Source organism: Canis lupus, unplaced genomic scaffold (genome assembly GCF_011100685.1).
Source record: "Canis lupus familiaris isolate Mischka breed German Shepherd unplaced genomic scaffold, alternate assembly UU_Cfam_GSD_1.0 chrUn_S1566H1755, whole genome shotgun sequence".
Taxonomy (NCBI): Eukaryota; Metazoa; Chordata; class Mammalia; order Carnivora; family Canidae; genus Canis; species Canis lupus.
In genome coordinates, this window is record NW_023330406.1 from 102,189 (window position 1) to 127,234 (window position 25,046).

The following is a 25,046-nucleotide window of genomic DNA, read 5'->3' on the forward strand; positions in this document are numbered from 1 at the left end:
TGAATGAATCTTGGAGATGTTTGTGTGCCTTTAACCTGGCGACGTTTAGTATTTCTCAAATGGTTTGTTGATATTTTAGATAATTAGAAGTATTTCTTAAATATTCAGCTAAAGATGAATTTAAACTCTTCAGTGATAAATGATATTTTCTATTTTTATAGAGGTAATAGCTTTTATCTAACCATTCTAAGTAGTCCATTTTAACTAAATATATAGATTTGTCGTCAGAACCAGACTTAGAAGTGGCATCACAGCAAAAGCAAGAGCAAGAAAGGCCTGATAAAAGTGAAAATAACCACCCCCAGGTATGTGAAGCTTTAAATTTAAATTTCTGATTTTATATTGTTTTCCCTGCTTTTCTAATATTACATGTTTCAAGTGAAACTCTTTGAGTGGATATATTGAAGTCAATAGAGTGTAATTTAATATTTAGTTTTTATAAAATTTTACGAGTTACAAAACTTAAAATGCTATGATTTTTAGTAACTAAGTTTAGCTAAACTTCATCCTTGGAATTTAGGCAAAAAAAAATCTTTTGAGACAAAAATAATTCTAAATATTCTTCGCTTCTTCTATTTTTGTAACTTCTTTACATGATAAAGAAGGTAGCATCAAATATTGAGTCATGTTTAAGCAGTTGAAATTATGAGCAGTATAACAATGATGACTACTGACTTAGACTCATGTACAAGGAGTGATTATTCTCAGTGGTTCAAAGTGTCTAGTTCTCTATTTCCAGTTACAAATGCCAAGATTAAAGATTTATTCTGCTTTGTGATCTCTGTGTAGTTGACTTGAGAGAATGGGGTCATGAAATCAGCACGATCGCCTATGTAGAATCACACCTTCCAGGATGGGACCTTTGTAGTTGGATTATAAACAATAACTCTTTCAGTTATTTCAGCACAGGAAATCCATATTATTAATATTTTTCTTATCCACTCTCAGTGGACATTACAATATATTAGAGCTGGATACAAGCAGATAATCTATAGCGATGTCTAACACTATCATAGTATATAATTTAAATTAAAATATAGGAATTTATTTTTCTTTGATGTTAATTGATATTTGCCCCCCAAAAATGTAGTTTGCCTATTATCTAGGTTTCAAACTTGTAAAAACTCCTGAAATGCATTGTCGGGGCTCACTCTTTAAGATACAAGGGAATAAAGTGTTTTTAAGTTTGTAACATTAAAAATCATCTGATTCATTTTTTGATAGATGTAACTGTATTGAATTGTTTAGTTAAGAAAAACCTGACAAAATATAAGTGAATGGATTTATGCTTTTCTTCTGTCCTCACTTCTTAGTTATAATCCAGTGACTTAGGAACAGCTAATAACTAAATTTTAATTATTTTCTATTTTTCTTTGTCCGTATTTGATTACCTAAGGATAAAGTTATTTTACAAACATGTATCCTGGCTGAAAAGACATCTGAAAGCCAAACCAAGCAAATTAACATTCCACTTGTGCAACTGCAAAATACGGCTCGAGAACCAGAAATGAATATGGAATGTGATAGACAGGGTGATAGATCTGTACATTCAGAACATCCTCGTGTGCACAAGAAGTATGAGGAGATACAGATGAAACAAGGCAAATTAGATTGGAAAAATAATGTGAAACGCATGAGCAGAGAGTTAAAGCAGAAGATTGGTAAAACTTGTGAAAAGTACCAAATTATTACTCATCCTAAGTTAGAAGCACTACGTGGTAATTCTAAAGAAGCAGACTTAAAGGAAATACCTCCTAATGTGACAAAAGTTACACTTGATTGTGAGGAAAAAGATGAATTGGGAGTGTCTGTCTCTGTAGTACCTCAGGCCTTTCCTGAACAAAAAGAGCCTAGTCTCGAAAATGCTATTCTCTCTCATTCATACTCTGGGTCCCCAGACTATGCTTGCCAGTCATCTTCTAAGCTTTCTTCCCATGAAAATGATAACAAACCAGGTGAGCATGTTTTTAACAAAAATGAGAGTCTTGATAGCGATCCAGAAAATAAAAAAGTAAGGAACCCACTAGTTACATTTGAAGTGAAAGAAGACCAAGAGTTTGACATGCAGATGGCCAAAAGTTTGAACCAAAATACCACCAATAGTAAATTAGACACTGGATATATCCCTCCGTATAGTGACCCAGAAAGCCTTTTTGATTTGCGGCTTGCCCACTCCAATGTGGCGAAACAAATGATTCAGAAGAAAAGGCATGATACTTCTGCTATTACAAACACTTAAAAGAAAACAAAACCAATACAAGACTCTTTCCAGAAGCCATTAGATGCAGATAATGACAGTACTAATAACTATAAAAGTACGGAACCTGCATTAGAAAATGTGAGTTCTTCACCACGTCCTTTCAGAACATCAAAAGTATATCAAAAAGAAGAATTACAGCAAGATATGCAAAATCTGCAAAGGTTTAAGAATGAGAAAGGCATGTTACAAGTAGAACTCCTGGCTTTGGAAAAAGAGAAAGTTGAACTTCAAAAAGAGGTAGAGAGATTCACTTTGCTGCTGCTCTTTTGATTTTTTTGTCTTTGTCAATTATCTGAGCCATTTTGATTTTCCACTTAAGAAAAAAGCTCATGTATAAAATGGGGTCATCTGAATATATAATTGTGTTCAGAAATAATATTATTTCTGCTATCTAAATGATAGGAATGCAGGAAAACATAAGATTTGTGTTCCTTAAGTTTCTTTTCAGTTTCCCAAGTGGCGTGTGAACTGGGAAGCTCTTTTCGCTATGCACCCTGTGACCTCATGAACCAGAGTAACCGTAGAGAAAATTGCTTTAAAAATGCGATTATCTTGGGGTGCCTGGGGGGCACGGTCAGTTGAGAGTCCTAGTCTTGTTTTTGGCTTGGGTTGTGATGTCAGGGTTGTGAAGAGGAGCCCCACGTCAGGCTCTGTGCTCAGCATGGAGTCTGCTTGAGTTTCTCTCTCCCGCTGTGCCTCTCTCATGCTATCAGTCTTGTTCTCTAAAATACATAGATCTTTAAAAAATATATCATAATATCTAGGATTTTTATCTATTGGCTTAAATATAAGTTGCACTTCTATAAACAATAAAATGGAGAAGAAGTTAGGATGCCTGGGTGGGTGGCTCACCTGTTGAGTGTCTGCCTTTGGCTCAGGGTATGATCCCGGGATCTGGGATTGAGTCCCACATCAGGTTCCCTGCATGGAGACTGCTTCCCCCTCTGCCTGTGTCTCTGCTTCTCTGTGTGTGTCCCTGATGAATAAATAAATAAAATCTTTAAAATAAATGAATACATACCATGGAAAAGAAGCAATAACTAAGGGAAGGGATATAAACAAATATTTCATCTAAATCAATCTATTTATTGCTTTTGTTTATTGCTTCAGTATGTGTAGTCTTCTCTGCTTTCCTCAAACTCTTGGAACTTCAAATTCCAACACGACCACTTTTTGAGATATTTTTAAGAACAAATATTTGCATTATCACCAGTTTTTTTCTCCCATGTTTTTAAAAACAGACTCCTTTTTTTCTTTTAGGATTTATTTATTTACTTACTTACTTATTTATTTACTTATTTATTTGAGTGTGTGAGCAGGGTGAAGGGGGTAGAGGGAGAGAGAAAGGGAGAGAAGCAAACTCCCCAGTGAGCGTGGAGCCTGAAGCGGAGCTCAATCCCATGACCAGGAGATCATGACCTGAACTGCAATCAAGAGCTGGAGGCCCAACTAACTGTGCCACTCAGGCATCTCCTCTACATTAAAAAAAAAAAAAAATTTTTTTTTTTTTTTTTTAGATTTTATTTGACACTGAGAGAGAGAACACAAACGGGAGCAGGTGTAGGAGGGAAAGGGAGAAGCACGCTCCTGGCGGAGCAGGAAGCCTGATGCACGGGTCTTGATCCCAGATCCCGGGGATCATGACCTGAGCCAAAGGCAGATGTTTAACTGACTGAGCCACCCAGGTGACCACGTGTGTGTGTGTGTGTATACACATATATGTGTTTGTTTAATCATCATTCTCAGGTGTTTTTATTGAATCAAACCTTTACATTTTGTTTAATAAAGTATGATATATTTTGACACATACGACTTTTATCATGTAGGTAGCATAGATTTTCAGCAAACCTTCAGTATTTGACTCTAAGGGAGAAAACTGATGTTTGAGGTGAAAAATAAACAAAATCTAGAGATATCCTCCTTTAAAATAAAAATTAGCTAAGCGCCTCATCCCCAATTAAGGTATTAAATTACTGTGCCAAAGTCACACTTTTAGCATAGCTGATTAATAAACTTGTTGGGTCATTTATTTGATTCAGCATCAAGGAATTGTATCATCTCTTTGATGCTAGGTAATGCCACTTTAGGAACTTTGGACAAATCATGTAACCTTTTTTGGTTTTATTCCCATTATCAATAGAAAATGGGATTAAAGTTGATAATTACTTTTATACCCTCTAGCTATAAAATTTTATGGTTATGGAATATGAAATTTGGGGAGCATTACTCATTTCCCAAAATTCTACACTAATATCAGTTTTGCTCCTTTTATGTTGTGGTGAACTTTGGTTCACATATTTTAATGAACACTGTGACTTTTTTGATAGCCCTGGGATCCAAATGAAAAAAGAATTATAAAAGGCAGTTGGGGAAAGAATAGCTCAGTGCAGAAATGGAAAGCTTCGTCTTTGTTCCTGGAGCATCACAATGTCACATCCTTTGAATCTGTTGGTGTAAGCAAAATCCAGATGGTAAAGACGGAAGAGGACAGATTTTTGTGTCTTTTTATTTCTTTATATCTGCTGGTCAGATGGGGAGAAGTTGGGAATGTTAGGTGGCAAAGTGTAGATATGAACACAAAATTAAGAAAGTCCTTTTTGGAATTCTGGAAAATTATGTTGTTCTATTCCAACAGAAATGAAGCAGAATTTCCAAAAATTGCAATTACATGTAATGATAAAGTTAAGTGCAAGATAGTTTTATTGATTAAAATTACATTAAAGAGTCAAATGATACAATTAATGAAAAAAGTTCTTTTTAATGAATGAAGTTGTAACTATCAAATTTCCATTCAAGACTGGAAAAGAAAGGAAGCAGCACACGAGTAATAAAATGGAAGGAGCAGAAAACATATATGATGCTGCTGCTGCTGTTGCTGCTCCTGTTCTTGGTACTGCTCTTGCTGTTGCTGCTGCTGCTGCTGCTGCTCCTGCTGCTGGACTAATTCAACAAAGAAAGACTGGAGAAACTGATAACCACCTGTTTCCTACTACGCAGAATGAAGATTCTGATAGGTAAGCCTATGGCAATATTTAAACAGTAGATAATTATTATTTTTCTATAAAACAAATTCTGTTTGGAGCTAATGTTCATGTTTAACACATTTTATATTTTTAGTAGAGATATTCCACCCAGGGTGCTAAACAGAAAAAGGCAAAGACCGGTAAGGTATCAAATTGTTTTGCAGGCATAGTGATAAATATTTAACTAAAAAAAAAAATAACCTAGGTTAGCAAATGTAAGGAAAAAGTCATTCTCATACACTGTTGTTAGGTGAAAATTGTCAGATCCGTTGCACCTGAGTGGCTAAGTGGTTGAACGTCTGCCTTTGGCTCAGGTTGTGATCTCGGGGTCGTGGGATCGAGTCCTGCATCAGGCTTCCCATGAGGAGCCTGCTTCTCCATCTGCCCATGTCTCTGCCTCACTCTGTGTCTCTCCTGAATAAATAAATAAAAATATTTAAAAGAGAGAGAGAGGAAGAAAATTGACAAATCCTTTCTGAAGAGTGATGTAGCAGTGCATTTCAAATTTCACATATGCTGTCCCTATATCCCAACGGCTTCATTGCCAGGAGTAGATCCTATAGGAAAACATGACTTGTGTCAACACTTAGACACACATATTCTAAGAACATTTATTATATATTATTATATTTATAAAATATGACATATATTAAGAATACTTACATAAACATGTTACATATATATGTTAAGATTATCTATCAAAAACTTGGAGGGAGTCTAACTCTCCATCCATAAGGAAGTAAGTTTTCACACCTATAAAATAATGCAGCATGTAACTATCTGAGAAAATGAATTTAGGTCTGCAGGGTTTTGATTGTTTAACAAATTTAAAATTTCTAATTTTTATTTTTATTTATTCATGAGAGACAGAGAGAGAGAGAGAGAGAGAGAGGCAGGCAGAGACACAGGCAGAGGGAGAAGCAGGCTCCATGCAGGGAGCCTGATGTGGGACTTGATCCCGGGACTCCAGGATCACACCCTGGGCTGGAGGCAGGCGCTAAACTGCCGAGCCACCCAGGGATCCCCCAAAGTATATTTAAAGTGTTTGGTTTGATGTCTTACAATAACTTTAGAATACTTTTAATATCTGCTGAGTTGCAAAAGTTACCTGCTACACTGGCACTCTACCTTATTACCAACAAAACTGCTAATTATTAGGTTTTTGGTTTTGGTTCCCAATGCACGAGTGCTCAAATGTTGGACTCTCAAATTGATCTGAATATTATTACGAAGAGATTTCACATGGCAACTTGTCCCATATTCTGTATAAACATTTGATCCCTATGCTATAAACCAAGAGGTGGTTAATGCAGTGAATCTTCTTTTTCAGGCACTTTGCATACAGGCTATTATTTTTCCTTTAAAAATGTTTTTAAGATTATTTATTTGAGAGAGAGAGTGTGTGAGTGCAGGGAGCGGCAGAGGCAGAGGGAGAAGCGGGGAGCCTGAAGTGGGGCTGATCCCGGGACTCCAGGGTCATGACCTGAGCCGAAGGCAGACGCTTTACCGACTGAGCCAACCAGGCGCCCCTTATTCTTCCATTTTAAAGAGCATATATTTCAACATGCACCACATCAAATTTTTCAATAGTGACTTCATATTATATAATCTTCGAAAATTCACTTTCCATTAATTCTAAACACAGTGGATCTATTAAAACATAAGTCAGATTATGTCCTCCTCTGCTCAAAACCTAATGGCCTCCCATTCACTCAAGTTCTTTCTAATAGCTACAAGGCCTTATGTGACTTGTTCATCTCGGGTCCCTCCCTATCCTTTCCTCCCTCTGTCTCTCTGATTTGAACTACTTTCTATCCCTTTCCTTCTGTTCAGCCACACTTGAATTTCTCACTATTCTTATCCCCCACCCTCATTATAAACACTTCAGGCATACCTCTGTACTTGCTATAAACTCTCTGTGGAGTGCTTTTCTCTCAGGTATCCTCATGGCTTACTCCTTGCTCCCTCTTTTTCTCCCTGGTTTTTGCTTCAAGGTCACTTTCTCAGCAAGGCCCTTCTTGGTTTATCCTGACTAGTATTTCGACCACCCCTTCTGCTACAACACATTGAAATTTGATTTCTCTGCTTTAGTTTTTCTCCTCTCATACTGTGTAGTTTGCCTAGGTAGTTTATTGTTACTATGTTTACTATCCTCGTGAGTAGGGTTTTTTCTGTTCATGGCCGTGTCCTCAGTGCTTAGAGAACATTCTAGCATATATAGTGCTATTCAATAAATGTTTGTTGAGTGAATGGAGTTTAACTAAACCGTGTGTATTGTTTTTAACATAATACCAATTCTCACTTAAACAGAAAGAACGGCTGGCATGGGTCCATTCTGACAATTTAACCTGTCCATTATCTGCATTTTGTGGATTACTTGGGCCTAATCTTGTGGTTACTTGCTACTTATTCTTTTACTGGTATTTATGTTAGTTTTAATTATAGTAGAATGGAACAAAGGAAGAGCAAACTTCATTTATGTATCATTAAGGAAAATGAAATGTGGTGGTAAATTATTATAGGACTTTAAACATTTTTGCCAGAGGATATGAGCCCTCAATATCTGAAATATAAAGGTGAAGTCGGAATTTACTGCTGACTAATAAGAGGGAGCTATGCTGGCCACTTACAGTCTTTTCTGACAGAGTAGTCTTCACTTTCTATATACAGTTTCAGGAAAAGTGGAGTTTAAGACTTGGGAGACTTTCAGAGAATTAAGTGGTTTGTCATCATCTGAAGCACCATGGTAATTTGGGTAAGACTGTTATTGATTGGTTGGCACTCAAGGCATGCGTATTGGAGTGATTTTGTCCCACATTGGCTATACTTCATGAGGGAGAAGCTGACATTGGTTGGCTAGTGAGTGAGGACAGATGGCATTGATCATTACAAACATTTAAAACTGGTTCTGATAGGTTCTCTTTACCATGGCTGCATGTTAGCATTCCCCCGCCAGCATAACTTTGAGGTGTCTTTAACCAGTTGTTTTCTATTTAAAAGTTGCTTCTATTAACTGTTTTCAAAATGAAAGCTATTTTGTATCCATAATTACAGATTTACTTCTGAAATTTGGGTCGAGAAGAATTGTTTAATAATTGCTTTCAGGAAGATCCATCTTTTTTGGATGTTTAGTTTAACTAGAAGAGTTATCTGTATGGCAGTTTTATTTTTTTTTTATTTTTATTTTTTTTAAATTTTTATTTATTTATGATAGTCACAGAGAGAGAGAGAGAGGCAGAGACAAAGGCAGAGGGAGAAGCAGGCTCCATGCACCGGGAGCCCGATGTGGGATTCGATCCCGGGTCTCCAGGATCGCGCCCTGGGCCAAAGGCAGGCGCCAAACCGCTGCGCCACCCAGGGATCCCTGTATGGCAGTTTTAAAACAGTAATTGCTGGTTTTGTTTTTTTTTTTCAGTATTGATAATCTCCTATGGGAAAATTCAGTCTTTTTGTAAATTTACATAGCTATATGCTCATAATATTTTCTTGCATGCATTTAGTCCATGAAAAAAAAATATAATTTTCTGTTGGTAAATCAGCTTTTTGTATTAGGATTAGATACTAGGCTAAAAGTATGCACAAGTTACCAAAACATTTTCTTTTTCTTTGTCCCTTTAAAATTATTTTTAAAAATGTATTTATTTGACAGAGAGAGAGAGAGAGAGAGAGAAAGAAAGAAAGAAAGAAAGAAAGAGAAAGAAACAAAGAGCGAGCAAGTGGGGAGAGAGAGAAAGAGATGGAGAGAGGATCTCAAGCAGACCTGGGGGTGATTCCACGACCTTGAGATCATGACCTGAGCCAAAACCAAGTCAGACACTTAAACTGACTAAGCCCTTCCAGCTATTCGTTAAACTTCTCATTTTGTTTATGTAGTGTATTCCTCATTTTATTGAATTAACTGTTTTTTAAAGATTTTATTCATTTATTTTAGCGAGAGAAAGTGTGTGAGCTAGGGGGGAATAGCAGAGGGAGAGGGACACTGTGCTGAGTGTAAGCCTGATGCAGGGCTCAATCTCATGACCCTGAGATGAAATCAAGCATCAGACACTTAATTGCCTGACCCACCCAGGCACCCCTGAATTGGCTTTTTGTGTTTTCTGGTAGCTCCTTGAATTTCCTTAAGAATGAGATTTTGAAATCTTTCTTGGATAAATTACAGATCTCCACGTGTCTGAGATTGATTACAGGAAGATTATTGTAATCCTTTGTTGGTGTCATATTTCCTTGATTTTGTCATATCCTTTTGCATTGCTGTCTTTGCCTTTGAAGTAGCAGTCACCTCCTCTAGTCTTTAATGACTACTGCTCGCATGTGTCCAAACCTGATTGTTTTGCTCTGGTGATGTGCTAGAACTTCTCTGCAGGAAAGCTGGTTTTCCACGAAGACTCTCTACCCCCATGGGTGATTATCTAAGTGTTTTCCAGGGGCTCCCAGATGGTGGCTGTGAGGGTGAGGGTGGCGCCAACTTATGGGCTTTTGCCGGATCCATAGCTGGGAGTGTAGTGCGTATGCCTGTTACCCGATGCATGGGCAGATGAGACTTTTCCCCCGTGCCTTGGTGAAGGGCACTTGATTCCACAGGTCCTACACAGGCAGTTTTGTCCCCACAAATGACATTGTATCATAATTGTATATGTGTATTTCCTTGCATATGGTTGCACTTCATACTGTTCTATGAATTAATAAATGAATTCAGATGGGTAACAGATGTTTACAAAAGAATATTTTTATTCCTTACCAGTAAAATTATTAGAAAATATTGGCTTTCTAATGGATATTTTAATTGGATTTTTGTTTTAAGTAATGATCCTGGTTTGTCTATCATGGAAATAAAGAAAGATAAAAATGTAAAGTGGGCATCAAAAGCATCTGTGATTACACCAGGCTTTGAGGAGGCCGATTCCCTAACTGGTAGTCTACTACGAGTGAGTAATGACAACAGTCTAAGTGAAATGGATCAGGATGAAAGAAGGTAAAATCCCATAAATTCTTTATTTCCCTCTGAAGGAATGTTAACTATGATTATTATATAGGTAAAACACTGTAATATAGTGTCGTACAGGCTGAGGGAAGAAATACTCAAGTATATCAAAAACACCACTTGATAGGTTAGGATGAGGAGGAGTGACTTTTTTTTTTAAGATTTCATGTATTTATTTGTGAGAGACAGAGAGAGAGGCAGAGACATAGGCAGAGGGAGAAGGAGGTTTCCTGTGGGGAGCCCAAAGCAGAACTCGATCCCAGGACCCCCAGATCAGGATATGAGTTTTGTGGTAAGAGGTTGTTTATTTAGAATCAGTTCCATCGTGCAGTATTCTCATATAGTTGAATATTCAGATACTATCCTTCATCGATTGAAAAAATATATATATATATAAAATAGTAAATATACAGACACATAGGCGATTCTGAATAGAACTAATCATTTCTTGATAGGTTTTAAGGTATTCAGTACCTTTGACAGTATCATGAATAGCTATGATTTTGTGAGGGGCTTTGGAGTATCTGATTATATTAAGTTAGTATTTGTTTACGTTCTGGGGAAAGGGGAATGGTTTTGTTTATTTACAATATGTTTATTTACAATTGAAAAACTATTCATCTATCATAGATTATTACTTTTGGATTATAAAGTTCTAAATTACAAGAGCCACGGTTACTGTACCGGCAGCGTCATTGACACATATTGTGTGCTTCATGAGTAATTGTTGAATCCATGAATAAACATTTGAATGAGTAAAGGAATGCCCATTAATGAACTTCTTTAGACGAATTAAATCTTTAGTTTATTGAAAGTAGATTTTTAATACTGCCTAGGTATGAAGTGTTTTAATTAAAAAATGTGTGTGGGATGCCGGGGTCGCACAGCAGTTGAGTGTCTTGCCTTGGGCTCAGGGCGTGATCCTGGGGTCCGACACCAGGCTCCTTGTGGGGGAGCCTGTTTCTCCCTCTGTATGTCTCTGCCTGTCTCTCTCTGTGTGTCTCTCTAGTGAAGGAATAAATAAATAAAATCTTTTAAAAAAATAAAAAATTAAAAATGTATGTAAGATTCAGAAATTATTTCTAGAATAATTATAGGTAGAAATGGAATAATACTATAGATTCAATTGGTATCACATTACTTAGAAATACTTAACTTACTTTTACCACATATTTTAAAACACATGTTTGGAAGGGACATTTCCTGGACTTGAGTTCTGGGTGGTCTGCTCCTACCAGGTGTATGGGCTTGGGGAGGTTCCTTAGAATTTCTGTGCCTCATTTGCTTCCTGTGAAAAGATACCCAGTATAATTGCCTACTTCATACGGTTTGTGTAAGGCCTAAAAACCCTTTAGGATATGTAAACTGTCCCAAATAATGCATAGTAGTTGCACAGTAAAACTTCAAAACACTAATATCACGATTATTTAAAAAGGGCTTATGTCATTAAAAAAACTTAGTTTGCACTTTCCAAATTGATTTAGTGAAAACTTGTTTTTATTGAAAATGACAACAAAAAATGTGGTATAGGGATCCCTGGGTGGCGCAGCGGTTTGGCGCCTGCCTTTGGCCCAGGGCGTGATCCTGGATACCTGGGATCGAATCCCACGTCGGGCTCCCGGTGCATGGAGCCTGCTTCTCCCTCTGCCTGTGTCTCTGCCTCTCTCTCTCTCTCTCTGTGTGACTATCATAAATAAAAATTTTTTAAAAATGTGGTATATTTACCCCTATCAAATAATGTAACATTATGATTTTCCTTTACTTTTGCAATTTTGATGTAAATTTAATACTTTGTTAATATTGCTATTAATATTGCTTAGATATGCTTTAAATATTCTTTGTATTTTAAGTATTTAATATTTTCCTGAAAAGAATCCTTCCTCTTTTTTAGACCTGCAAAGAAAACATCTAAGGAAAAGAACAAGGTAGACAAACAAAATATATAATTCTATTTCATTTATGATATATTTTTATTATATTATAATTCTATTTCATTCATGATATATTTTTATTATATTATTTTGATATTTCATATTTATCAGAAACATTATTCCATGGTAAAAAAAGTTACTTTATGAAACGCATAGTGAAAAAATGAAAATTTTCCTTTGTTGTATATACATCTGCTGTGAAAAAATTATTCAGAAACACCAATTATTGATAAAGGTCTTTTTGATAAAAATCAGTTCTTTTAAAAAGTACCTATGTTTTTGCTTTTATAAAGAGATGGATATTTATCATCTTTCTACACTTAGTATATTTTATAAATATTTGGATGACATTTTGAAATAGTATTATTTATTTGTAGGTCAAAAAGCAAGTGAATTCTGCGGAGCATCTTGATGACGAGCATCTTGATGACTTAACTCAGTCATCTGAAGCAGCTTCAGAGGATTGCAAGTTGCAATACTCTGATTATAAGAGTTCCCTGTTGCTCATTGAACTTGGCATGGATTGTAAAGGTAGGGCCGTCGTATAAATATAAAGCCTTTTTCTATATATATGGTTGTAGTAATATGTGCACATCTCGTCTAGCGCTGCGCCAAACAACACTGAGGTGTTATAGAGCTACTCATCTCAGAAATATGTTTTATATTAAAATAGAGAACTATTGAATACTCTCAGCCAAAGAACTATAATTTCCATTGTGGTTGTCCACGTGGGAATGGCACACTTGATGTGTTTGTGAACTCTGCTTCTCTTCTGTGTCTTCACCCAAGGTCAGGTTACCATTATTTTTCTCCTAGATTACTGAGCTAACCTCAGGACTGTTTTCCCTGCCATTCCACCTCTCAGGATCTTGGTGTACACTGCAACCATAATTGCTATACATTTTTAAAAGTTTACATTTCATCACGTTACCCCCTTGCTTAAAGCTTAGCTATTAGTACTTAATGCTATGAGGTGAAAGACCAAGGGCCACTAGCTTCATTCATCTTGTATGGTTTCATATCCATCTTTCCATCCATGTCTCAGCCACTGTCTTAGATGGTTTTTCATATAATAGAGGCTTTCTTTCTCCAACAGCCCTAGTTAGGTAAACTGCACGTGTATGAAGTATATAATTTGATAGTTTTGTCATATATATACACATGTGAAACCATAACTGTAATTTAGACAGTTAACATATCCATCACTCTTAAGTCTCCTGTCTCTTCATATTGCCTTATTATGAAACTGCCAAATTGTTTTCTAAAGTCATTGTACTATTTTCTAAACCCACCAGCAGTGTGTGAGGGTTTCTAACTCCTCCATCTATATTTATCAGTACTTAGTATGATCAGTTTTTTAATCGTAGCCATGGATGGGTATGGTGTATATATGTATACACACACACACACATAAATACATATATATGTGTATAAATATATACATTTATGGTTGTAATATACATTTCCCTAATAACTGATAATGTTGAGCTTATTTAACATCTGTATATCTTCATTGAGCTGTCAAAATTTTTGTCATTTAAAAAGTTAGGTTTATTTCTTATTTGTCGAGTGTTGATAAATCTTTGTTTTTGTTTTTGATATCTTATTATTTTTTAAATTGGAGTTCAATTTGCCAACAGATAGCATAACACCCAGTGCTCATCCCATCAAGTGCCCCCCCTCAGTGCCCATCACCCAGTCACCCCAACCCCTCGCCCACCTCCCTTTCCACCATGCCGTGTTTGTTTCCGAGAATTAGGAGTCTCTCATGTTCTGTCACCGTCCCTGATATTTTCACTCATTTTCTCTCCTTTCCACTTGATTCCCTTTCACTATTTTTTATATTCCCCAAATGAATAAGACCATATAATGTTTGTCCTTCTCCGATTGACTTACTTCACTCAGCATAATACCCTGCAGTTCCATCCATGTCGAAGTAAATGGTAGGTATTTGTCGTTTCTAGTGGCTGAGTAATAATCCATCATATACATAGATCACATCTTCTTTATCCTTTCATCTTTCGAAGGACACCAAGGCTCTTTCCACAGTTTGGCTACTATACATTGCTGCTATAAACATTGGGGTACAGGTGTCCCGGCGTTTCACTGCATCTGGATCTTTGGGTAAATCCCCAGCAGTGCAACTGCTGGGTCATAGGGTAGATCTATTTTTAAGTCTTAGAGGAATCTTCACACAGTTCTCCAGAGTGGCTGCACCAGTTCACATTCCCACCAACAGTGTAAGAGGGTTCCCTTTTCTCCGCATCCTCTCCAACATTTGTTGTTTCCAGCCTTGTTAATTTTCCCCATTCTTACTGGTGTGAGGTGGTATCTCATTGTGGTTGTTGTTTCTTTTTCCCTGATGGCCCCTGATTCGGAGCATTTCCTCATGTGCTTGTTGGCCGTGTCTATGTCTTCCTCTGTGAAAATTCTGTTCATGTCTTTTGCCCATTTCATGATTGGATTGTTTGTTTCTTTGCTGTTGAATTTACTAAGTTCTTTATAGATCTTGGATACTAGCCCTTTATCTGATAGGTCATTTGCCAATATCTTCTCCATTCTGGAGGCTGTCTTTTAGTTTTGTTGACTGTTTATTTTGCTGTTCATTTTTGCTTTGGTTTCTCTTGCCTTCATGGATGTATCTTGCAAGAAGTTGCTGTGGCCAAGTTCAAAAAGGGTGTTGCCTGTGTTCTCCTCTAGGATTCTGATGGATTCCTGTCTCACATTTAGATCTTTCATCCATTTTGAGTTTTTCTTTGTGTATAGTTTAAGAGAATGGTCTAGTTTCATTGTTATGCACGTGACTGTCCAGTTTTCCCAGCACCATTTATTGAAGAGACTGTCTTTTTTCCAGTGGATAGTCTTTCCTGCTTTTTCGAATATAACTTGACCATAGAGTCGAGGGCCCATTTCTGGATTCTCTATTCTTTTTTTTTTTTTTTGGATTCTCTATTCTTTTTCATTTTCCTAGGTGTCTGTTTTTGTGCCAGTACCACACACTCTTGATGATCACAGCTTTGTGGTACACCCTGAAATCTGGCACTTTGATGCCCCCAGCTCTGGTTTTCTTTTTTAATATTCCCCTGGCTATTCGGTGTCTTTTCTGATTCCATACAACTCTTCCGATGATTTGTTCCAACTCTCTGAAGAAAGTCCATGGTATTTTGATAGGGATTGCATTAAATGTATAAATTTCCCTGGGTACCATTGACATTTTCCCAATATTCATTCTTCCAATCCATGAGCATGGCATATTTTTCCATCTCTTTGTGTCTTCCTCAATTTCCTTCAGAAGTGTTCTATACTTTTGAGGGTAGAGATCCTTTACCTCTTTGGTTAGGTTTATTCCTAGGCATCTCATGGTTTTGGGTGCAGTTGTCAATTGGATTGACCCCTTAATTTCTTTCTTCAGTCTCATTGTTAGTGTATAGAAATGCCCCTGATTTCTGGACATTGATTTGGTATCCTGCCACACTGCTGAATTGCTGTATGAGTTCTAGCAGTCTTGGGGTGGAGTCTTTTGGGTTTTCTATGTACAGTATCATGTCAACCACAAAGAGGGAGCATTTGACTTCTTTGCCAGTGTGAATGCATTTTATTTCTTTTTGTTTTCTGATTGCTGAGGCTAGGACTTCTAGTACTCTGTTGAATAGCAGTGGTGAGAGTGGACATCCGTGTCTTGTTCCTGATCTTAGGGGTAAGGCTCCCAGTGCTTCCCCATTGAGAATAATATTTGCTGTGGGCTTTTCATAGATGGCTTTTAAGATGCTGAGGAATGTTCCCTCTATCCCTACACCCTGAAGAGGTTTGATCAGGAATGGATGCTGTAGTTTGTCAAATGCGTTCTCTGCCTCTATTGAGAGGGTCGTATGGTTCTTGTTTTTTCTCTTCTTGATATGATCAATCACATTGATTGCTTTACGAGTGGTGAACCAGCCTTGCATCCCGGGGATAAATCCTACTGGGTTATGGTGAATAATCTTCCTAATGTATTTTTGGATCCTATTGGCTACTATCTTGTTGAGCATTTTTGCATCTGTGTTCATCAGGGTTATTCTCTCTACCTCTCCTTTTTGGTGGGGTCTTGGGTTTTGGAATTAAGGGGATGCTGGCCTCATAGAATGAGTTTGGAAGTACTCCATCTCTTTCTATCTTTTGGAGCAGCTTTAGTAGACTAGGTATTGTTTCTTCTACAAATGTTTGATAGAATTCCCCTGGGAAGCTATCTGGCCCTGGACTTTTGTGTCTTGGGAGGTTTTTGATGATATCTTCAATTTCCTCCCTGGTGTTTGGCCTTTTTGGACTTTCTATTTCTTCTTGTTCCAGTTTTGCTAGTTTGTGGTTTTCCAGAAATGAGTCCCATTTCTTCTAGATTGCCTAATTTATTCGTGTATAGCTGCTCATACTAAGTGTTTAAAGTCGTTTGTATTTCCGTGGTATTGGTGGTGATCTCTCCATTTTCATTTGTGACTAATTTGAGTCTTTTCTCTCTTGTTTTTAATAAGGCTGGCTAATGGGGATCCCTTGGTGGTGCAGCGGTTTAGCGCCTGCCTTTGGTCCAGGTCGCGATCCTGGAGACCCGGGATCGAATCCCAAGTCGGGCTCCTGGTGCATGGAGCCTGCTTCTCCCTCTGCCTATGTCTCTGCCTGTGTGTGTGTGTGTGTGTGTGTGTGTGTGTGTGTGTGACTATCATAAATAAATAAAAATTTTAAAAAATAAGGCTGGCTAATGGTTCGTGTATCTTATTCTTTCAAAGAACCAACTCCTGGTTTTGTTGATCTGTTTCACAGTTCTTCGACTCTCTATTTCATTGAGTTCTGCTCAAATCTATTAATTGTCTTTTTCTGCCGGGTGTAGGTTTTATTTGCTGTTCTTTCTCCAGCAACTTTAGATACAAGATTAGCTTTTACATATGGGTTCTTTCCAGTTTTTTGAGGGATGCTTATATTGCGATATATTTCCCCCTCAGGAGTGCTATTGCTGTATCCCAAGATTTTGAACAGTCGTATCTTCATTCTCATTAGTTTCCATGACTCTTTTTAATTCTTCCTGAATTTTCTGGTTGACCCTTTCATCTTTTACCAGGATGGTAGTTAACCTCCACATGTTTCCATTTCTTCTAATATTCTTCTTGTGATTTAGTCCTGTTTCAAAGCATTATGGTCTGAAAATATGCTGGGGACAATCTCAGATTTTTGTTATCAGTTGAGACCTGATTTGTGACCCAGTATGTGGTCTATTTTGGATAAAGTTCCTTGTGCACTTGAGAAGAACGTGTATTCAGTTGCATTTGTCTGTAAAGTTCTGTAAATATCTGTGAAATCCATCTGGTGCAGTGCATCATTGAAACCTCTTGTTTCTTTGGAGATATTGGGCTTAGAAGATGTGTCATTTACAGAAAGCGACATGTTAAAATCTCCCCGTTTTAGTGTACTATTAGCTAAGTATGTCTTAATTTTGGTTATTAATTGACTGTTATACTTGGCAGCTCCCGCATTCGGGGCATAAATACTCATGATTGTTAGGTCCTCTTGTTTGAGAGATCCTTTAAGTATGATATAGTGTCCCTCTTCATCTCTCACTACAGTCTTTGGGATAAACTTTAATTTAGATGATATAAGGATAGGTATCCCTGGTTTCTTTTGAGGACCATTTGAATGGTAAAGGGTTCTCCAACCTTTTATTTTCAGGCTGTAGGTGTTCTTAGGTCTAAAATGAGTCTCTTATAGACAGCAAATAGATGGGTCTTGCTCTTTTTATCCAGTCTGAAACCCTGCGCCTTTTGATGGGGTCATTAAGCCCATTCATGTTCAGAGTTACTCTTGAAAGTTATGAATTTAGTGCCATCATGATACCTATTCAGTCCCTGTTTTTGTGGATTGTTTCCTTGGACTTCCTCTTTCTTTTACAGAGTCCCCCTTTATATTTCTTTCAGAACTGGTTTGGTGGTCACATATTCTTTCAGTTCCTGCCTGTCTTGGAAGTTCTTTCTCTCTCCTTTTATCGTGAATGAGAGCCTTGCTGGATAAAGTATTCTTGGCTGCAGGTTCTTCTCATTTAGGACCCTGACTATATCCTGCCAGCCCTTTCTGGCCTGCTAGGTCTCTGTGGAGAGGTCTGCTGTTATCCTAATACTTCTCTCCATAAAGGTTAGGAATCTCTTGTCTCTTGCTGCTTTAAGGATCTTTTCTTTATCTTTGGAATTTGCAAGTTTCACTGTTAACTATCGAGGTGTTGAGTGGTTTTTATTGATTTCAGGGGGCGATCTCTCTATCTCCTGGATCTGGTTGCCTGTTTCCCTTCCCACGTTAGAGAGGTTCCCAGCTATGATTTGTTCAAATATGCTTTCTGGTCCTCTGTCTCTTTCGGCGGCCTCTGGAACCCCTATTAACCCTAAATTAAACTAGATTTTTCCTTCTGAGTCTGTCATTTGTTTCCCTTAACCTTTCCTCATGACCCTTTAATTGTTTTTCTCGTTTTTTCCTCAGCTTCCTTCCTTGCCATCAACTTGTCTTCTATGTCACTCACTGGTTCTTCTACCTCTTTAACCCTCATTGTTAGGACCTCCATTTTGGATTGCATCTTATTTAATTGATTTTTAATTTCTGCCTGATGAGATCTAAATTCTGCAGTCATAAAGTCTCTTGAGTCCTTTATGCTTTTTTCTAGAGCCACCAGTAGCTTTATAATTGTGTTTCTGAATTCGCTTTCTGACATTGAATTGTAATCCAGATTTTGTAACTCTGTGGGAGAGAGGACTGTTTCTGATTCTTTCTTTTGAGGTGAGTTTTTCCTTCTAGTCATTTTGTTCAATGCAGAGTGGCCAAAAAGAAGTTGTACTGGAAAAAGGAGAAAAAGAGAGGAAAGGGGGGCAAGGGGGAGGACAAACAGAAAACAAAAAGCAAGAGGAGGTATCCTCTGATTCTATATACTGTAAATCCCTTGACTTCCCCTGGGACTTTCCAGTGCTGCTTGGTCAATGCTTTTTCCCCTGTCCTTCCAGCTAGTTTTCTGGGGGAGGGGCCCACTGTGGTGATTCTCAGGTGTGTGCACCTGGGGGAGCTGCCCAGCCCCTTGCCAGGTGCAGGGCTCAGTGCAAGCTGTTTATCCTGTGAAGCTCCTGTTCAGTCCCAGGTACAAGGTGACAGCAGGAGGAACAACAAGAGTGGTGGCAGCCAGCTCTCCATCTCTTGAGTCAGCTCCCGCAGTAACTACCACAGCTCCCAGTCCGCAGGGGCCTGGGTGGTCCGGGGGCAGGGGGCATAGATCTGCACAGCTCGGGGCCGCGTGGCAGCAGGAGCGTCCTTGCTGCCCTGTGTCCTCCCGGCCTCTACCTGTCCCGGGGGGAGTGCCGGATCCTGGGCTGTGTCCCCGGTGCCCTGGGCTCTGGGGCCTGCACCGCTGGAATCACATTCACGGGGCCTCACAGTGGCCGCCACCTGAGCTGCTCCCGGGGCCCCACTGGGTGCGGCGTCCAGCCCTTTAGGGAGCTTAGCCCGTAGTGTGTGGAGGGATCTCCCCCAGAGTGCAGTTGCTCTTTTAGTGCCCCTGGGAGCCTGAGGGCATCTGTACCCCTTCTGGGATCCTGCCCGAGCTCCCTGCAAGCGCCTTTCCTTCCAGGAAGATTGGTAAAGTTTCTGCTTCTCCAGGACTGGGCTTTCCTGTCCTGGGGGCACTAGCTGCGTGGCCTTTGCCTGGCTCCTCATGGGGGCTCCTCCCCCTTGGATGCTTTTTTATTTCTTTATGTTTTTCCATCTTCCTACCTTGATAGAAGCGCGAACTCTTCTGACTGTAGCATTCCAGCTCTTCTCTCTTTAAATCTCAGGCCGAATTCATAGGTTTTCAGGATGATTTGAAAGTTATCTAGGTAAGTTGGTGGGGACTGGTGACTTCGGGACCCTACTTTTCTGCCATCTTGCCCCGCCTCCTTCTCTTTTTAATATATACCTCAGTGCTATAAATGGTGAGATGAGTGCTATTCTTGGAGGATTCCAGAAATTTTTAACATATTATGTTTTTATTTTCATTCAATATGTGATACTTTGTAATTTCTTTTTTCATTACTTCTTTATTCCAAGGGTTTTTTAAAGATTTTTATGTATTTGAAAGAGAAGGAGAGAGAGAGAAAGAGAGCGCATAGGCGAAGGGAGGTCCAGAGGGGTAAGCGTCCTTCCCTCTGAGTGGGAAGCCCAACATGGGGCTCAATCCCAGGACCCGGAGATCATGACCTGAGCTAAAGGCAGACACTTAATCCATTGAGCCACCTAGGTACCCAGACCCAGGGGTTATTTAGATGTGCATTATTAATCAGTTTGCAAGTATTTGAGTATTTTCCAGAGGTAGGTTTGTTCTTCATTTCTAATTTGATCACTTTGTGGTCACAGAACACACTTTCATGACTTCAATCCTTTTGACTTAACTCCCTTTATTAAGGTTTATTTTATGACCCAGAATATAATCTCTTTTGGTAAATGCTCCATGGATACTTGAGAAAGATGGTGGTGGTCAAGTCTTCTATATCCTTGATGATTTTCTGCCTATTAAAATCTCAGACTAAAATTGTAAATTTGCCTGTTTCTCTTTGCAGTTCTGTTGATTTTTGCCTTATGTATTTTGATGTTATTAATAGATTCATAAGCACTTAGGTTTGTTATGCTTATTTGTCGACCCTTTCATCATTAACAAATGACCTTATACATCACGAGAATATATATTGCTTTGAAATCTATTTTGCCTGGCATTAATATTGCTACTCAAGCTCAGCCTTCTTTTGTCAAGTGTGAGTGTGGTATATCCTTATTTTTTGTCCTTTTCACAAATTTGTGTCTTTACATTTATTTATTTATTTATTTATTTATTTATTTATTTATTTATTTATTTATTTATTTATTTATTTATTTTTGTGTGTGTGTGTCTTTACATATAAATTGAATTTTTTATAGGCAGCCTATGGTTGTCTCTTACATTTTTATCCATTCTGACAGTGTGCCTTTTAATCGAGGCTTTCAGACCATTTTCTTTCTTTCTTTTATTTTTTGACAATTTTCATTTACTCTGATTATTGATACAGTAGATATAAATCTCTCATCCTGTTTGCTTTCCGTTTGACCTGCTTTGTTCCCATTTTCTTTGCTTTCTGCTTTCTTTTAGATTAATAAACTAATTTTTACGAGTTCAATTTATACATATATATAAATATACACATGTGTGTATGTATGGGCTTTGTTTATTACTATAACTCTTAAGATTTGCTATTTTAGTGATTGCTTTAGGGTTTAAAGCATATGACTCAAGCATCACAGTCCACCTTCTTGTAGTGTTATACCACATTATATGTAGTTTAAGAAAATTCCAATAGGGAACACGTGAGTAGCTTAGTGGTTGAGCATCTACCTTTGGCTCAGGGTGTGATCCCAGGGTCCTTGTATCAAGTCCCACATCAGGCTATCTCAGGGAACCTGCTTCTCACTCTGCCTGTGTCTCTGCCTCTCTCTCTCTCCATGTCTCTCATGAATAAATAAATAAAATCTTTTTTTTAAATTACAATAGTTTACTTCCATTTCTTCTCTCCTAGCCAGATCCTTTGTGGGTCTGTGGGATTATAGTTTTCATTCAGTTTAGAAAGGTTTCGGTCATGTTTTCTTTTCTTTTTAAAAGATTTTAAAGTTCTATTGATAATAAGATTTTATTTATTTATTTGAGAGAGAGAGCATGAGCAGGGAGAGAGGCAGAGGAAGAGGGAGAAGCAGACTCCCTACTAAGCAGGGAGCCCACCATGTGGCTTGATCCCAGGACACCAAGATCATGACCTGAGCCGAAGGCAGACACCCACCGATTGAGCCACCCAGGCACCTGGTATAATCTCTTTACGTTGAAGTTACTCAATATTTATTTCATGTATGAATGAGTTAATGTGAACATGCTCGGTCCCTTATATGCAAAAAATACTCCTATTGTTTTATTTTACTTTTTAAAAGAATAAATTTGTGAGAGAGCATGAGCAGGAGATGGGGAGAGGAACAGAGAGGGAGGGAACGAGGGGGTAAAGAACCTTAAGCAGACTCTGTGCTGAGTGCAGCACCCAGTGCCAGGTTCAATCCCACAACTGTGAGATCATGACCTCAGTCAAAACCAATAGTTGGATGCTTTACCACCTGACCCACCCTGATGCCTCCTGTATTTTATTTCTGTTTTTGTTTTTCCTCTGGTGTAGATTCTGTTAGCGTATTGACGATCCAGAATGCAATTCTTAAATACAAAAGATCAATAGAATTAAAAAGAAAAGACTGTGAACAACTTACAAGAAAAATTTTAAAAGTGGAATATAAGGTCAATGGACTAGAAAAGTTGCTATCAGAAACAAAAAAAATGAAATCTCAATTAGAGCATCAAAAAGTGGAATGGGAATGAGAACTCTACAGTTTAAGGTATGACATCTTGGTTTTAAGGAAATATTTCAACTATTTACTTTTTTTTTTTTTAATAGACTCCACACTCAGCGTGGGGCTTGAACTCACAACTGTGAGATCAAGAGTCACATGCTCTGTCAACTGAGCCAGCCAGGAACCCCTTGAAATACTTACTTTTATGCTGCAGATGTGTAGGAGAAGTTTTGTAATTGCTAATTTGCCTTCTGGGATTTTATAGGGAAGGAAACTCCGTTAGAAATGTGAAGTATCAGAAGACGAATGGGTAAAGAAGCAGTGGTCTATGTATATACAATGGAATATTCCTCAGCCATTAGAAACGACAAATACCCACCATTTGCTTCCACGTGGGTGGAACTGGAGGGTATTATGCTGAGTGAAATAAGTCCATCAGAGAAGGACAAACATATGGTCTCATTCATTTGGGGAATATAAAAATTAATGAAAGGGAATAAAGGGGAAAGGAGAGAAAATGAGAGGGAAATATCAGTGAGGGTGACAGAACATGAGAGACACGTAACTCTGGGAAACGAACAAGGTGTAGTGGAAAGGGAGGTGAGTGGAGGCTGGGGTGACTGGCTGATGGGCACTAAGGGGGGGCACTTGACGGGGTGAGCACTGGGTGATATGCTGTATGTTGGCAAATTGAACTCCAATTTTTTTTTAAAAAAAAGTCGTAAAGTGTGAGATTCTTTGAAATAATACTGCAAGGTTTTAACAGTGAATACTTCTAATAATTTAATATATATTCTAAAGCATAATTTTAATGACCATGTAGAAGTCCATCATATGTAAACCTCATTATTTAACAAATTGAATTTTGGTTGTTTTCCATTTTCCTATAGTTTAATTAATGCTATAAGGAATGTCTTTTATTTAATTCTGTTTCTACAGTCTTGGTTAATTGGAATAAATTCTTTAATATAGTATTGTGTTAATGTATAAAAATATTTAGTAGAGGTCTCTGATCCATATTTTTAAATTGTTCTCAGGAAATTTTATATTATATGCCCCCCAACAGAGTGTGAAATGGCCAATTTTTCTCAAGACAGAAAAATTGGTTTATTCTTAACATATGCAGGGGTTAAAAAGTAAAATGGAAAAATGATTAATGGTTAAGTTTTTTTTAACATTTCTCACATATATAAAGAAAATTAATTCAAAAGTCTATGCTGAAAGCACATCTTACTCTATTCTTTACTTAATTAATATGGATCCTGTGATGTTTTCAAAGGAGTTTTCAAATGATTTATAAAATACATAATGATCAACAAGGTTGAGAATATTACAGAATAAGAAACATAAAAAGCATGGGCAATAGATTTTAGGCTCCCTAGTCTAGTGCTGGATCAGAGTCATCTGCAGGTATATGGTGTGTAAACGACATCTGCTGATGCTGTCTTACACTGAAGATCATTTTTAGAGGTACCTGTGATGTTTTGTGAAATAAAAATGTATTTCTAGTGAATTTATAAAGTTGTTGATAAACAGCAACTTCTCTTTTTAATTAGTAATGAAATGATTTGTCTTAATTGAAGTGTAATTATGACTTTGTGGAGAAAAAATGACAATTTTGAACCCTTTCTTAAATAATTTCAGAATTCCTTTGCTTACAACATCTCCCAGAGTTATTACTGACTAAAACTTACTAAGTTGCAAAATGCTTTCTCATTGCTTCTTTTAAACTATATATCTTTTTGAAGATATTGAAGTGATAAATTGAAAAACATGAGCCCTAGAAAGGGAAAAAAATTGAGAACAGAAAAATTTCCTTTGGATAATGAACCAACATATGTGGAACCAGATCATAAAATAAAAGTTTTATTGCTAACAAAACAAATTTTAAAATGAACACATGCATTTGCAGATTGACCTTAAAACAAGAAAAAGAAAAAAGAAGAAGTGCTGAAATTTTATATATAAATATTAAGGAGCAATTAAGAAGTAAAGAAGAGCTGAGTGAAGTAAGTCAATCATAGACAGACAAACATCATATGGTTTCACTCTATGGGGACTATAAAAATACTGAAAAGGATTATAGGGGAAAGGAGAGAAAATCAGTGGGAAAAAGTAGAGAGGGTGACAACACATTAGAGACTCCTAACTCTGAGAAATGAACAAGGGATAGTGGAAGGGGAGGTGGGCGGGGGGTGGGGAGACTGGGTGACGGTCACTGAGGGGGCATTTGACAGGTGAGCACTGGGTGTTATGCTGTATGTTGGCAAATCGAACTCCAATAACAAATATACAAAAAAAATAGTATTCCATCATGTAATACTCTGGGCATTCTGTTCTCATGAAAGCTGCCTCTGAACATCATTTTGCTCTTCTATAACCTAGAGACACATTTTCATTAGGATTTTGGATCTTATCATTAAAAAAAAAGTCAAAAGGCTTAAGAGAACTTAAAAAAAATGTTCAAG

At 37.7% G+C, this 25,046-nt stretch overlaps 2 protein-coding genes across 2 annotated transcripts; both read left to right on the plus strand.

Annotated features, from left to right (window-relative positions):
- The first annotated feature begins 214 nt into the window (after positions 1-214).
- On the plus strand, positions 215-2,239 carry LOC119878380 (coiled-coil domain-containing protein 144B-like). The gene is made up of 2 exons (XM_038589007.1): positions 215-305; positions 1,397-2,239. The coding sequence occupies exon 2, from the start codon at positions 1,508-1,510 to the stop codon at positions 2,237-2,239; it is 732 nt and encodes a 243-aa protein (XP_038444935.1). The 5' UTR covers positions 215-305; positions 1,397-1,507.
- A 6-nt stretch (positions 2,240-2,245) lies between these two features.
- On the plus strand, positions 2,246-24,682 carry LOC119875637 (ankyrin repeat domain-containing protein 7-like). Its single transcript, XM_038589009.1, has 7 exons — positions 2,246-2,497; positions 5,057-5,274; positions 10,085-10,255; positions 12,156-12,189; positions 12,573-12,726; positions 22,410-22,623; positions 24,491-24,682. The coding sequence occupies exons 1-6, from the start codon at positions 2,405-2,407 to the stop codon at positions 22,604-22,606; spliced, it is 867 nt and encodes a 288-aa protein (XP_038444937.1). The 5' UTR covers positions 2,246-2,404; the 3' UTR covers positions 22,607-22,623; positions 24,491-24,682.
- The last annotated feature ends 364 nt before the right edge of the window (positions 24,683-25,046 follow it).

Coding starts and splice junctions, on each gene's coding strand:
- LOC119878380 (XM_038589007.1), top strand. CDS start 1,508: ATGAATATGGAATGTGATAGACAGGGTGATAGATCTGTACATTCAGAA.
- LOC119875637 (XM_038589009.1), top strand. CDS start 2,405: ATGCAAAATCTGCAAAGGTTTAAGAATGAGAAAGGCATGTTACAAGTA. Junction 5,275..10,084: donor CAGAATGAAGATTCTGATAG/GTAAGCCTATGG, acceptor TTTTGTTTTAAG/TAATGATCCTGGTTTGTCTA. Junction 10,256..12,155: donor ATGGATCAGGATGAAAGAAG/GTAAAATCCCAT, acceptor CCTCTTTTTTAG/ACCTGCAAAGAAAACATCTA.